Below are 16,056 nucleotides of genomic sequence, written 5' to 3'. Positions count from 1 at the left end.
GGTGATGTTTTGTTTTTTAAACTCTCAGATGATACCAGTGTGCAGCCCGAGTTGAGAGCACTGGCCTAAGCCTTAGCCCCCAAGGGCCCATAGTCCAGGCAAGTCCCTTGAGATTCTCCTTCCAGTAATTAGAGGACACACTTGGACTCGGGTTCCATTTAGAAAGAAAATAACAAACCAATCACAGCAAAACCCCCTCCATCTACCTGAACTCATTCAGGAACAATCCAAAAAAGGTATCATTAAACTCAGTGCAAGCTGTACTAAGAGTTCAGGGGAACTCGGCACCTCATATTCCTATAGATCTCAATGAATTATTTTAAAATAATTGCAGATTCATAGGAAGTAGCCAAAAAAAAAGCACAGGGAGTGCCCATGCGCCCTCTCTCCGGTTTCCTCCAGTGAACATGTCACATAACTGTAGTAGATTACCACAACCAGGACATGGACGTTGGTGGACCGACCTTATCCGAATTTCATCAGCTTTCTGTGCTCATGTTTATGTGTGTAATTCTACGCAATCGTAACACACGTGTGGATTCGTGTAACCACCACCACAATCAGGATACAGAACTTTCCATCACGCACGGCTTTCTCTTGCTACCTCTTTATTTATAGCCACAGCCACCCACCACCCCCTAACCCCTGGCAACCACTAATCTGTTCTCCACTTCTATCATTCTGTCACTTTAAGAAGGTTGTATAAATGGGATCATACAGTATTTACCCTTTTGAGGTTGGCTTTTATTGGCACCGTTCCTTTGAGGCTCCTCCAGGTCGTGTGCATCAGCAGTTTGTTCCTTTTTAGTGCTGAGTAGGATTCCATGGTAGGGTGGACCACAGTTTGTTTAACCAGTCACCTACCAAAGGACATTTTGGCTCTTTCCAGTTTGGGGCTATTGCAAATGAAGCTGCCATGAACATTCACACACGGGTTTTTGCGCGGATGTAAGTTCTCATTTCTCTGGGAGAAATGCCCGGAGTGCAGCTGCTGGAGTTGTATGGCAGTTACAGGTTTAGTTTCGTAAGAAACTGCCAAACTGTTTTCCAAAGTGGCTGCAGCATTTGACATGCCTGTCAGTTAATGGTTTTTAATTTTTAATTTAACTTTTAAGTTAAAAAGCTTTCTAGTCATTCTTAACCCTGCTTTGTACTTAATCTTTTTAGGTATAAAGCACAGATACACATACACTACATAAATAGCTACACAATATATCTGTGATATTAAATTTAATGGCAAGGAAGAGATTAGGAAAAGAAGGTTGAGAAACAACCCACTTGGGCCACAGCCCCATCACTAATGACCCTCCACACCTCCAGCTACAGGAAATATCTCTCTCATGAGGCAGTCTATCTCAGTTTCACAGCATATTCCAGGAAAGAGGCACACAAGAATATCTGGAGGAGTATATGCCACAGTAGGTTGACATTTAAAACCCTGAAAGCATGTAGAGAAATAAGCAAGTGCACTGATTGGTCTGCAGGAAACTGCTTAGTGCCCTAGAATGCATCATTTCTACACTCTCATCATGCCTGTCCCAAATCCATTTAAAGTAAAACCTCACTGATGATACACTGGCACCAGCTATCAGAAAAGCCCCAAAGGACAAACTGCTGACACACGACTCAGTAGAAGGCTTACTCTGATTCAAAGATGTTCGACAAATACTTTGATCCTTTAAAAGGGGTTTATAAAAACCAGTTAATCGTTTAGGAAAAAAAAGTTAGATCACTATCTGACCCCTACATAAAAATTGCAGATTGGTCAAAAATTTTAAAAAAAAGAAAAAAAAAACCCAAAACACCCAGGGATGTCACCTGACAAAAAAAATAGTAAGGCATGAACTCTGAGCCAGGTTGCCTGGGTTCAAATTTTACCTCTATAGTGATCCAGCTCTGTGCCTCTGGATAATTCCCTATGCCTTGGTATCCCCATCTGTGAAGTGGGAATAATAGTCTACCTCTGAGATGTTGGGGAGTGAAACTATAATTAGGGATAAACACAAGTAGAACTAATAAGTCAAACAGCATAGGTAGGACCAGGAAGTGAGGTTGGCTTAGAAGAAAGGAAGCAGGCATTGTACATTTTCAATGTGGCTACAAAACAAGATGCAGCACACGGGACCACTACATCACTCAATTCCAGGAGCTCAGGATCTCCAGGGCCCACTCCTTCCTACCACCTCCTAACCCGTCTTTGGGATCCTTGGTCTCAGTTTTGCAAAGAGGCCCCAAACCCTCTGCCATGCTACCCAGGACAAGTTTGATATCATTATTAGATTGGTGAAAAACTAAATATTAATAACATTGGGCAATAAGGCGACTGCACTGAAAGGCTTTAACACATGACAAATTATTTACAAAGGACACTTACTGAGTCTTATTTGAGATTATATTACTTTTTGAAGATAAGAAAATTTACCCTTACAAAGAAGCAATTAATCTTTTTACAAATGAAGAAAGTATCCTATGTCAAAATGTTATATACATACCTTGCAACCTTGACCATCTTTGGATTATGCTGCTTGACCAAGGAAAGCAAGGTTTGCATGGTTTTGCCAGTGTCAATTATATCCTTTAAAAAAAGAAAAGACATTTAAATGGTAAATAAAACCATCGTACCTTTAAATTCAGTCATTATATAAACACAAAAAAACAAAATCCCATATATAACTGGAATAATGCCATTTTTTTTTTTCGGTGCAGTGATTCTCACCACAATTCATACTGAGATATTCTGGAATCTGTAAGTCATCTGGCTCTCAGCAAGCAGTACGAATGCCAGTCCTCAGGGCTGGATTTTATAGGCACCAAGAGATCAATGACAGCTAATTTAAATATATATATGCAAGTATGTACACACATATTTTATTAGAGAGTTGTGGTGCTGCCCTTCATTATAAAAGATATTAGATTTTTTTTATAAACTCAAGATCAGGATGCTCCAACTCTCGGATGCAGGTGGTTGAGAGACCACACCAAGAAACACTGCTTTATACCATCTTAAAAGTATCCAAAGTATTAAAGTTTTACCATGTAGAATTACTTTACATGAAAGTGAATCTTAGCTATTTAGTCAAAAGTAGGACATTATTCAAAACAAACCTATCTCTAATTGGGAAAACATTTCTTAAACCATAACCCTAATGCTCTTCAATGAAAATATTCTCTACAGATGGTATAAAGCAGCGTTCACAAAGTGGGGCTGTAAGTCATCAGAAACATCAGGGCTGGGGATTTGTGAAAAATGCAGATTTCTGGGCTGTGGTAGACAGAATTCTGATGGCCCCCAGGACTCCTGCCCCCTGGTGTACACACTCAGAATAATCCCCCACTCCCTGAGTGTGAGTGGGACTTGCGAAATGATGGGGTTGTCAGTAGGTTGTGTTACACAAGACAGCTGTAGCAGCCTGGAGAGAGATTCTGCTGGTTTTGAAGAAGTCAGCTGTCAATATGAGAGGGCCATGTGCTAGGACATGAGGACAGCCTAGCAAGAAAACGCGGCCCTCAGTCCTGCAACCACAGGAACTCAGTTCTGCCAACAACCTGAATGAATTTGGAAGAGTACCATAAGTCACAGGTGAGATAGGAACCCCAGCCTTGATTCAGCCTGATGAGACCTGGGGCAGAGGACCCAGCTACCCTGTATTCGAGTTCTGACCCCTGAAAACTGAGATAATCAGCGTGTGTTGTTTTAAGCTGCTCAGTCTGTGGTAATTTGTTAGGCGGCAATACCCCAGACAAAATGAAGCAATCTGAAGTGGAATTAGTGAATCTGCATTTTAAAAAAAGCAACCAGTTCCCAGGGATACTCATGTACACAAACCCTGTGAAAAGAGTGTTATTCGTTTATTTTTTAATCTATAAGCTAAAGTTTCTAAAAACCTTGGTAACAACAAAAAATGAATCCGGGGTTACTGTTGCTCTTAAGCCTTACACCATCTTACATAAAAGAGTAAGAACTCATTCTATTGGTGGGAATATAAAGTACTTTGATGAGTAATTTGGCAACAGTAGTAAAATTGAAAATGTACAAATTCTAAAACCCAGTCATTCCACTTCTAAGTGCCTGTATCCAGAGGGAACTCACACACGTGCACACAGGACAACGCAAAAGGATGCTCTTAGCAGCCCTGTTGTAGTAAGAAAAATTGGAAGCAAACTCCCTATTTGTAGGGCAATAAATAGGTTGATTTGTACATTGAAATGCTATGAAGGATTTTAAGGTGAACTAACTCTGTATGTTTCAACATGAATAACCTCAAAACCAATTTTGAGTGAGAATAACAAGCTGCAAGAGAGAATATATACAGTGTAGCACTAGATAAATTATCAAAAAATATATTTTGTATATGGTTATATACATGCAATAGAAGCATAAAAAGCATGGATGGGAATGATATGTGTAACTTTAAAAGGAACAAAAAAATTTCAAGCCAAAAAGAGAGGGGTAAGAAATATATCAAAATGTTTCCACTATCCAGTAAAAGTAAATTACTAAATATTTCTTAGAAAAAAAACAATCTCACTCCCTTATAACACAAGCCCACCATTAAAACTGATGAAAAGGAATTTCTTTCCCTGGGTTACCTTTAGGACTGTGCATACCAAGTTAGAAAATCATAAACACTATATTAAAAGTATGTAAAACTTACTTCAACAATCAAGACATTCTGGAAGAAAAAGAGAAATGAAAATCAGTACAATGAATCAGACAGTGTTTCCAATTATAATTCAAGTCACATCATAACAAACTCTAAGGATTTATCCAAATTCTTGCTTTAAGCTACTTTACTATATCGAACCCTGATTTAAACAAATGGGCCATCTGTTGGGATTTGGAACTCTTTAATATAAAATTTTCACTGCAATGGAATTTTTAAAAATAAAATTTGACCCATATGTTCATTTTTTAAGAGTTTTCATTACTTAAACAGAGGTCTAATCTTGGGCAAGTCACGAAATTTCTCTGGGCCTCAGTTTCCCATGTGGAAAATGAGGGACTTCAACTAATACGTGTATTCCAACTCTAACATTCAAAACTATAATTTGTACAATAACTCCAAAATCATGCATTTAACTTATCATATGGAATCCAATTCAAAATGCATTTTCTCAGTAGGCTGAAATTGATCTGCATTTTCTGGATGTGTTCATATTCTTGGACTAAACTAAAAGATACCAATGCTTCCTCCCACCATAAACCCTTAACCCAATTTCTACGTCTCAGAATTTTATAGCTGTTAGAACCCTTAGAGAAAATACTGTCTAACAATTACCTCCGAGGTAGAGAAGAGTCCTATATCTATTCTTGGGAATGAGGTAGCATTTCACATACTGGTTACAAGAAGATTCGTGTTATATTGCTTATTTGTAGTTCTCATTTCTCTATCACATACCTACAAGCATCAGAATTTTAATGTTCTATATACTCTTCTAAGTCAGTGGTTATCAAGGTAGGGCACACAAGATCCACTGGGTTGAAAGAAAGAAATATTAGAACTTTTTTTAAACCTCACCTTATGTAATCTATAATTTTATAACTGCATGCATTTTATAATATACATTATATTACTACCATAGTTCATATGCAATTTACTCCTTTCCTCATATCACAACTAATTTCTCTCTTTTCAAAAGATATTGTAACCTAAATCTTTAGGAAAACTGAATATACAGTTGATGCTTGAACAACAAGGGGACTAGGGACACTGACCCTTCACACAGTTGAAAATCCACATATAACTTTACAGTCGGCCCTCCATATCCACAGTTTCTCCGTATTCACAGATTCAACCAGCCACAGATCGTGTAGTAGTGTAGTAAGGATTTATTGAAAAAAATTTGCATATAAGTGGACCCACATAGCTCAAACCCATGTTGTTCAAGGGCCAACTGTAATCAATTAATGGACCAATAATTGTTTCACCACCTACCATGTGGTTCTTTCTCAGCATTTTCTCTAGCCCAGCTAGCACATCTGAAGGACAACATTTTCCCATCAGTAACTTTGGCTCACTGATGCAGCAATTTGCACCATGGGATGGAATTACAGTTTGAAAAGAGCATTGAATTATGAGACAGAGAAACTGGATTCTAGTCTTGCCTCTAATACTAAGTAGCTGCAAAACCTTGTCTAAATCATAATCAAAGACTTTTAGTACTATGAGGCTGAGAGATTAAATATTTGCCACACAAAATTGCAGTACCCAGAGTATGATGTCATTACTGTTTAAAAAATAAAAGAATGAGAATTGCTACCGTTACTGAGAGCTTATTTTACATCAAATAGCTACATCCTTACTTAATAAATGAAAAAAATGAGGCTCAGAGGTCAAATGACTTGCCTAAAGCCATAAAAATAGTCAAGTGGTAGAGGATAGACTTGAAGAGGGGTTTTCAGGGTCCAAAGCCCATATTCTCAACCATAAGTGGAAAAAAGGGGAAAACTATTCATATATATATGTATCTGCACACACACGGTATCCGCCAGAGATAAACTGAAATAGAAAGTCTAAATAACCCATAATCTTACCACCAAGAAACAACTTCACCCAACTTCTGCGTCTTGTTTTTTTTCCACAATAAATGTGCTTACTGTGACTATCATGAAAAGAAAGTTATTTTAGAAGCAGAGACCTTTTAAGATCACAGAGCTATGTAGTGGGACAGAGCCATTAGGTGGGAAAGGCAAGGTCAAATGGAATCACAGAAAGCTTTGAAGGCTAGGTCCCTTCCAGCACTAAAAACTGATTATAGGAGTAAGGGCTTCAAATGACTTCTAAATATGGACAAAGCACGCTGAAAGGGAAGGAGGATAGGTCTGGCAGGAAGGGAAAAGAGTCAACAGATTATAATTTCTCCTTTGAAGTTTTCAAAAGATGTTGAGGAAGACAACATTAGTTTGGCATGACCCTGATATGGGACCACAGAATTTGACACAAGTGTTGCATGTTAAAGTTGCCTTACAGATAACTCAGTGAAGTAAGCTATAAACATTAAAATCTAAAAACCAGAGGAAGGAAAGAGCTTTGGAGCCAGATAGACCTGCATTTATATTCAAGCTCTACCACTTAACTGGCAGTGTGACTTTGGACAAGTCCTTCAACCTTGCTGAGTCTTAGTCTCCTGATCTGTAAAATGGGGATGATAATATCTACCTCACGAGGAGTCTTGTGAAGCTTTTATGAGATTATGCCTTTATATTTGGCACTGTGTTTATAAGCAAAAAAGTAACTGGCAGCTGAAAAAAAATAGCATTCCATCATTTATCACTGGTTACTCAAAAATCATTTCAGTGTATCTGAAGAATAATATTGTAAATATTCAAGTATTTTAATAGCTCTATTATCTCAGCAAAATGTCTATGCTGGAAGAATTTTGATGTATTTTAAACTCTTTTTTGGGATTCCTTAAAATAACAGTATGTTTGAACATACTAAGTGTTCTAACTACCAGAAACTGTTTTAAGAGCTCTACATGCATTATATCACTCAATCCCCTTAACTCACTGAGATGACTGCCAGTAGCATCATATGGGAGACGAGAGGTTAAATAACCTGTCCAAGGTCACATAGCTAGGAGGTACTGAGCCAGGCTTTGAATCAAAGCTCTCCAGCTCTAGAACCCATACTTTCAGTCACTACATTATACTGTTTCTCTATCTTTTAAGAAACTATGTGCTGTCTATTTTTAAAAAGAAGACTGTCCTTTCCCCCATATATTCTTTTGAAGGATCCCAAATTAGATCCCCACAGAAGCATACCAGCAGTACTTGGCAACACAGACTTGATGTTTAATGTTGGATTTTGCTGCCTCTTTGCTATATGACCTAGAGAAAGATACCTAACTTAGGTTGTTTCCAAGGGTTAAATAACCCTTGTTTGAGTGCATAAATAACTATCTAAACTGCCTCTTGGTGATGGATTGAAAGCACAGTGTTACTAATTGACTCGGTATGGAATGTTCTTTTCTTCCCCTTCAAGATACATACCTTTCCAGTTAAAGTTGAGAGATCATCTCCACCAATTACTTTTATGTCACCTGTTGACTGGTCATTCTAGTTAAAAAAAAAAAAGATAAATATATATGTATATCTTTCCATGTATACACACACATTTCAAATTATCAAATGGGAACTAGAAGATTTAAGAAGTTAGCTATCTAATGTCATAGCATTATGATTTTCTAAATGATACAAACTGTAAGAATTATGTTTCTAGAAATGAATGACTAGGTAACTTTCAACTAGAGATTAGTAAAAATTAAGAAGTTCTAATTGGCCATTACTGATTTGATGCTTCGAAGAGTCCTAAAAATGGGGTACACCCATTTTCCAGTGGGCAGTGTTACAGAGGCTGCCCATCTTCAGTCTCAGTAATTTCTGAACCACGAAAGAGGTTATTAGCATGACAGGTGTCTGGTTCTGGCCCTCGACCATTCCCATGAGTCAGTCAAGTTGTAGGGTCTCATCTATATCACACTCGACTCCAAAGATATTTCCCTCAAAAGTCCAGCTCAGGCCCAGGTCATCTTCAGCACAGTCTGGGAAATCAGGTCTGATCAGTAGTCCTTTAAAGCATACCTCTTAGGCTCCCAGTTTTATGCTATCACAGAATCTAGTAGAAACCCTTAAAAGAGTTTCAAAAGGGAATGCTCCACACCCACTGTAGTTGGTGGTGATAATGATCATAATTTGGCTGTGCTGGATTCAAGACAGAAAACTGGAGTGAAAGAGCAGGTGAATGAAACAGCTTAGACTTGCCCTACCAGAGAGCAAACCATACCAAAGCTGTGGCAATTACAATGGTGCTGTACCAGCACAATAATAGACAAAGAGATCAAGGAACAAACAGAATAGAGCCCAGAAACAGACCCAGAAATATATGAGGATTTAGTATATGATAAAGATGGTATTTCAAGTCAGTAAGAAAAAGATGAATTATTCAATAAATGGTGTTTCATCAACTAGTAATCCATTTGGGAAAAAAATAAAGTATGATCCCTACCTCACAGCATACACAAAAATAAATTCCAGATGGATTAAAATCTAAACGTAAAAAATAAAGCCATAAGCAGACCAGAAGAAAACGTAGAATATTTTCACATTCTCAGAAAGGTAAAAACTTAGGCATGACACGAACCCAAACTGAAAGAAAAGATCTGTAACGAGTATTTCTATTATACACTGGGCTCCAACAATAAGAATCCAATAGAGAAATGGAGAATGAACACGAACAGGTAATTCACAGAAAAGAATGTCATAACATATAAAATGATATCTGAGAAACAAATACTCAAACAACATGATTCTCCTGTTCACCCATTCACACTGGCAAAACTTAAGCCTGATGATATATATTTTGGCAAGAGTGACAGGAAACAAGCACTCTTGTTGTTGGTGAGAGTATAAATCAGTACACTGTCCTTTGAAAAAGATATAGCCATACCTATTAAAATTGTAAACACGCATGCCATTTGCCCCAGCAATCCCACTTCCAGGAATCAAAGCTACAAAAACACAAGTGTGCAAAGGTACATACAAGGATGTTCATTGTATCAACTGTTATAAAAAACAAAAATTGGAGACAACCAGCATGTCTATTAACAGGGAACTATTTAAATTAAGTTCATCCACACAATGTAATACTGTGGAGCTATTAAAAAGAATCTGATAATCTATACACACTGACATGAACAATGGTAACTAAAAACACCAAGTTACAGAGCAATGTGTTGCCTACGAAACCATTTCTGTTCAGCATTTTTAAAAAGCTTATAACCGCAATTACCTCTGAGTAGTGAGAAGGGATAAGAAGACTTTCTACTTTTATATACAGGCATTCCTCAGATATTTCGGGTTTGGTTGCAGATCATCATGATAAAGTGAGTGTCACAATACAGCAAGTCACACGAATTTTTTGGTTTCCCAGTGGACATAAAAGTTATGTTTGCACTGTCCTGTAGTCTATTAAGTGTGCAATAGCAATATGTCTAAAAACACAATGTACAATACCTTAATTTAAAAACACTTTATTGCTAAAAAATGCTATTGTTTATATGTGTAATCTAAAAAAATGGTACAAACGAACCTACTTACAAAACAGAAACAGAGTTACAGATGTAGAAAACAAACATGGTTACCAGGGGGAAAGGGGCGGGGATAAATTGGGAGATTGGGATTGACATACACACACTACTATATATAAAATAGATAACTAATAAGGACCTACTGTATGGCACAAAGAACTCTACTCAATATTCTGTAATGGCCTATATGGGAAAAGAATCTAAAAAAGAGTGGATATATGTATATGTATGACTGATTCTCTTTGTTGTACAGCAAAAACTAACGCAACATTGTAAATCAACTATACTCCAATAAAAATTAATTGAAAAATAAAATCAAATAGTGACATCAAATACTGTGGAGGATGCAGAGAAAGTGGATCACTTATACTTTGTTTATGTGAATGTAGAATGGTACAGCCACTCTGGAAAACACTTCAGCAGTTTCTTTAAAAATAAAACATGAAACTATGGTAAAACCCCACCCCACCCCAAATAAATAAATAAATAGATAAAAAATAAAAATGCTAACCATCATGTGAGCCTTCAGCGAGTCTTAATCTTTTTGTAATGGTAACATCAAAGATCACTAATCACAGATCACCATAACAAATATAATAATAATGAAAAAGTTTGACCTATTGCGAGAATTACCAAAATGTGACACAGAGACACAAAGAGAGCAAGTGCTGCTGGAAAAATGGCATCAATAGACTTGCTTGACACAAAACTGCCACAAACCTTCAATTTATAAAAAATGCAGTATCTGCAAAGCACAATAAAGTGAAGTGCAACAGGGACTCCCCTGGTGGTCCAGTGGTTAAGAATCCATCTTGCAATGCAGAGGACACCAGTTCGATCCCTGGTTGGGGAGCTAAGATCCCACATGCCGCAGGGCAACTAAGCCCGTGTGCCACAACTACAGAGCCCATGCACTGCGAAAGATCCTGCATGCCACAACTAAGACCCAACACAGCCAAAAAATATTAAAAAAAAATTATTTAAAAAAAAGTGAAGCGCAATAAAACAAGGTGTGCCTGTACTTCTATTTTTGTCATACACTTCTATATATGTGTCCGTATTTTATGGAGTGTTATTTTTGAAAAACACAAATGGGCCAACAGTATACAGTGTTGCAAACTAAACGTAAGATACATAAGTATGACTACCAATATCAAAAAACTCTTGCATATTACTTCTCATCTTAAGGAAATTTCGGACACCTCTTATTCTAACTAACTTAAAACCTAGAGTTTCAAAGACAGAGAACTAATAGCAAAAAAAAACAAAAACAAAAAACTGCATGAAACCTGAAGCTTTCAATGAGAGCGAATCACAGTAGTAAACGATTTACACAGTAAATCAAGTTAAATAGCGACATCTTCTGTATAAATTTGGTATTACAGTCGACTTCAATTGACCCTTTTCTACAGAGAAAAGGAGTAAAGATCTGAGAACTGAAAAGTATGGAAAAAACCCTGCGCTCCAAAGGCGATGGTGACAGGGTAGGAGACAAGAGAACTCCAAGCACGCAAGACACTGCTGCTGCACTAGATCTAAATCTCCATATTTCTGTTCGCCCCAAGGGTTTTAGCTTCGAGGCTCCTTTTTCTGGAAACACAGCCACCTTTTAAACGAAGGGTAATACAGAAGATTCATTTAAGAAAAATGTTACAGTCCACTGTGCTAGAATACAGGTATAAGTGCCCAAATTGCATACAAATGGCACCCATGAATCAATTACCCCACCAGAGGATTTTCCCTTGCTCCCTCCCTTCCTGTCTATGACAAGCTTCCCACTGTATCCCTGCTGCATTTCATTACTGAGTGACTCTTATGTGCTTCATCTTTAAGGAGATGATGGGACTGGCATGGCAGAGCCCAATCTGTCCTTAACTCAGAATGTCACTGTCAACTACATAAAATCCCCAGAGAAGCTCTTTGGGTCTACCAAATACATACCCTCAGTGTCTGTGTTTCCATTTTATCTACCTTTTCTCGAGTCTACGTGAAAAAAAGAGAAGGGAAATAGGAAGGAACTTTCTTATTTGTCTATCCCTAAAAATTTTGCAAACCTCCAGGTAGCAACAAGAACTGAAGCTTGGTATAGGAAAAGAAGAGAGAAAGCTGTGTGAAAACACGTGAATGAGTGGGCTGCAAAAGAACGGCTTGGAACAAACAGGTTGAGACCATAAGAGAATGCAGAGAGGTTAATCACGGAAACCGGGCTCCCAAGGGGGTGAGACTAGGAGTATCACTGAGGTAGGAAGTCCAGCCTGAGCACTTAGTGGCTTAGCAATATGTGGCTTCCTTTTTGCAGTGAACTTCAGATCATTCCTTAGGACCCTAGAATGGAGTTATGGGGAAACAACTGTTCCTTCTACATCCAGCTAGGTCCCAAGTCCACCACACTCAATCATATTTTCTCTTCACATCATAATTTCAACCATCCTCTGTGTCCTTTAACTGTTTTCCTGTACCCTGATCAAATATCAACAAAAGTGAGAATATTAGAATCATAAACGTTTAGAGGTAGACTGCAACTCAGATGAAAAACGGCAGATATCCAATTTTCTAAAAATATATGCAGAACATAATAAGTCTGGAAGGATATACGCCCAGGTAATAAGTCAATTTATTTACCTGTTATTTTAAACTTAAAATGTTGCTTTAAAGGAAAAAGAAGCTATTATCAGTTTTAAAAATGATGCTGATGAAGCAGGGCCCTTATAGATCATCTAATCCTGCACTATCCAATATAATAACCACTAACCACATTATTTAAAATTAAATAAAACTAAAAATTCAGGGACTTCCCTGGGGGTCCAGTGGTTACGAATCCGCGCTTCCACTGCAGAGGGCATGGGTTCAATCCCTGGTCGGGAAACTAAGATTCAACATGCCACGCAGTGTGGCAAAAAAAAAAACAAACAAAAAAAAACAAAACCAGATCCTCTGTTGCACGAGATATATTTCACAGCCTCACAGTCACATGTGGCTAGTGGCTCTGTACTAGACAACACAGACACAGAACATTTCCATCATCACAGAAAGTTCTGTTGGTCAGCATTGCTCTAAACACATCAAAGATCTCATTTAGTACAACAGGGTACCAGAAAAGATTGAAATGTTAGTGCTGATATTTAATATCTGGTATTTTCAAGTACACTGTTTTCAAACCTTCAGAAGTTATTGCATCCTGTCTTCTTGCTTTTCATTCCATGTCTGGTTTGGGACTAGGATCTGATAAACATGTTCAAAAGAATCACTCTTCATGGCCTAAAAGACAGTACCTTGCATACAACAGGTAGTAATATGTTTGCTGAGTGAATTAATCAATTTCCTTAATTTTTAAAACTTTATTTATTTATGTATGTATGTATGTATGTATGTATGTATGTATGTATGTATGTATGGCTGTGTTGGGTCTTCGTTGCTGCACGCGGGCTTTCTCTAGTTGCGGCGAGCGGGGGCTACTCTTCGTTGCAGTGCATGGGCCTCTCATTGCAGTGGCTTCTCTTGTTGCGGAGCACGGGCTCTAGGCGTGCGGGCTTCAGTAGTTGTGGCACGCAGGCTTAGTAGTTGTGGCTCACGGGCTCTAGAGCGCAGGCTCAGTAGTTGTGGCCCATGGGCTTAGCTGCTCCACGGCATGTGGGATCTTTCCAGACCAGGGCTCGAACCCGTGCCTCCTGCATTGGCAGGCGGATCATTAACCACTGCGCTGCCAGGGAAGTCCCTCCTTAATTTTTTTAAAAAATAGAAGTTGTGGGGCTTCCCTGGTGGCGCAGTGGTTGAGAGTCTGCCTGCCAATGCAGGGGACACGGGTTCGAGCCCTGGTCTCGGAAGATCCCACATGCCGCAGAGCAGCTAGGCCCGTGAGCCACGACTACTGAGCCTGCGCGTCTGGAGCCCGTGCTCCGCAACAAGAAAGGCCGCGACAGTGAGAGGCCCGCACACCGCGATGAAGAGTGGACCCCGCTCGCTGGAACTGGAGAAAGCCCTCGCACAGAAACGAAGTCCCAACACACCCAAAAATAAATAAATAAATTAATTAAAAGGAAAGGAGGGGGGAAATTGATAAATGAAGATTAGTGTTACTATACGTATACAAATACATATTATATACATGTATCAAAAAAAAAATAGACGTCGTGGTTTCATGGGGCCAAACCTGACCACTACCTTCATGTTCTACTAATCAGGGTGCTTACATAAAACCTAAGTTGTCCAACAAGGACTACATCGCAGTGAAAATCCACAGGCAAGAGTTAGAAAGTATACTTTTGACCCTAGTTCTGTTAGCGTTTCCTTATACCATGGACAGTACACATCCCCATTCCTGCCAATTTAAACTGAACAAATTCTTTTCTCCATCCACGTCTATGGTCTTAGTTCAATAAGCAGGAGAAAGGCATAAATCACTTCACTTTCTTTATATATATATATAAATAGATAGATTTACAGAAGATAAGCTTTAGACTATCTAGTGTCAACATCAAAGTGGTACGTTTACATTTAACTTCAACTGTTCTGGAGAAAAAAGCATACCTTAAAGCAATTGACTAAATACATACAGAGAAAAGTGTCAGACCAAAAGCTACTGACCTCTTCTTAGAAGAGACACTTTAAGAAACTACTCCAATATTTTCTGCATTTTTCTTCAACAAGCTCACTCAAAAAGTCAGCTTCTTACAAATAACAAATTGCTATCAAGTAATTTGTACCTTTGATATACTAAACAGATAGCCTAATCAAACTACTAATCAAGTGACTTCCAAGATTAAGACTGAAACTTATAGCTTTATGAACCTTGACCCTAACTGAGGAAAAATCCCGTAACTGGCAAAATGAATTGTTTGCATGCAAAACTTCTGAAGAAATAATAGGAAGCCCATATTAGAGGATCCAAGTCAGTTAAAAGTTTTCCCAAATAAGACTCTCAGTTCTGCACAGAATTAAAGGCTTGTGTTCAAATTGAAGACCTGTATGATCCTGGGCAAGTCACTTAATCCCTCTGCCCCTCATTGTTCTCAAATGTACATGGAGATAATAATTCATAACTCAGAAGTTTTCTGCAAGATTTAAAATCCTAAGAAGAGGGACTTCCCTGGTGGCGCAGTGGTTAAGACTCTGCACTCCTAATGCAGGGGGCCTGGGTTCGATCCCTGGCCCGGGAACTAGATCCCACATGCATGCCACAACTAAGGAGCCCACCTGCTGCAACTAAAACCCGACACAACCAAATAAATAAATAAATAAATATTTTAAAAATAATAATAATGAAAAATAAATAAAATAAAATTCTAAGAAGAATTTCATTTTAACGTAAGCCATTTAGTCTGGACACACCATAAATCAGGTTAATTTCTCCTTTGCTTAGGGTCCACAAAAAATATTCCCACAAAAAATTTACTTGTCGGACAACTTTCCCTCTCAAGACTTCCTCATTTTTTTTTTAATTAAACTATTTTAGTAAAAAAAAAAAAATTTCACTGCAAAATTGAACTCACAACAGAGAAAATACATTTGCACACTTATCAACTGTTTCTTTTTTTAATATCACAGAGCCTTAGGGATAGAAAAGTCATTGAATATATAGTACTACATTTTATTGTTCTAAGATGTACATTCACATTTTAATACCCCTGAAACTGACATATTACAATCGACAGCAACTTACAACAATAACTGACAGCGTCTTCTTTCTTAGCAGTACAAAAAATACTGGTAAATCTTAAAATCAGTGCTATCTAAGATTTAATGAAACATGGTATTTGGAATCCCCAGGCAATTTGTCAACTAGGCACTAAGCAAATAAAATTCTGCCTAGCTACTCTAAGAGTATGTAAACTATAATGTGAGTGTGTATACACAGAGAGAAAATTCTTCAAAATATTAGAAATAAAAGTGGTAGTGGAATTTAGGGTGACTTAATTCCTTTATAATTTTCCGTGGTTGTATGTTCTTTATAATAAACATGTATTTTTT

The 16,056-nt window shown here is 37.9% G+C and overlaps 1 protein-coding gene across 1 annotated transcript in view; it reads right to left on the bottom strand.

Moving 5' to 3' along the window:
- Positions 1–16,056, bottom strand: part of HPRT1 (hypoxanthine phosphoribosyltransferase 1) — a 33,180-nt gene that overhangs the window by 2,345 nt on the left and 14,779 nt on the right. The window contains exons 4-6 of the mRNA XM_082377988.1: positions 7,994–8,059; positions 4,656–4,673; positions 2,493–2,575 (exon numbers count right to left, since the gene is read on the bottom strand). Coding sequence (XP_082234114.1) covers positions 2,493–2,575; positions 4,656–4,673; positions 7,994–8,059 — 167 coding nt within the window. The remainder of the gene's footprint in view (positions 1–2,492; positions 2,576–4,655; positions 4,674–7,993; positions 8,060–16,056) is intronic.

Source organism: Balaenoptera borealis (genome assembly GCF_965194805.1).
Source record: "Balaenoptera borealis genome assembly, chromosome: X".
Taxonomy (NCBI): Eukaryota; Metazoa; Chordata; class Mammalia; order Artiodactyla; family Balaenopteridae; genus Balaenoptera; species Balaenoptera borealis.
This window is presented reverse-complemented; position numbering and strand designations above follow the sequence as displayed.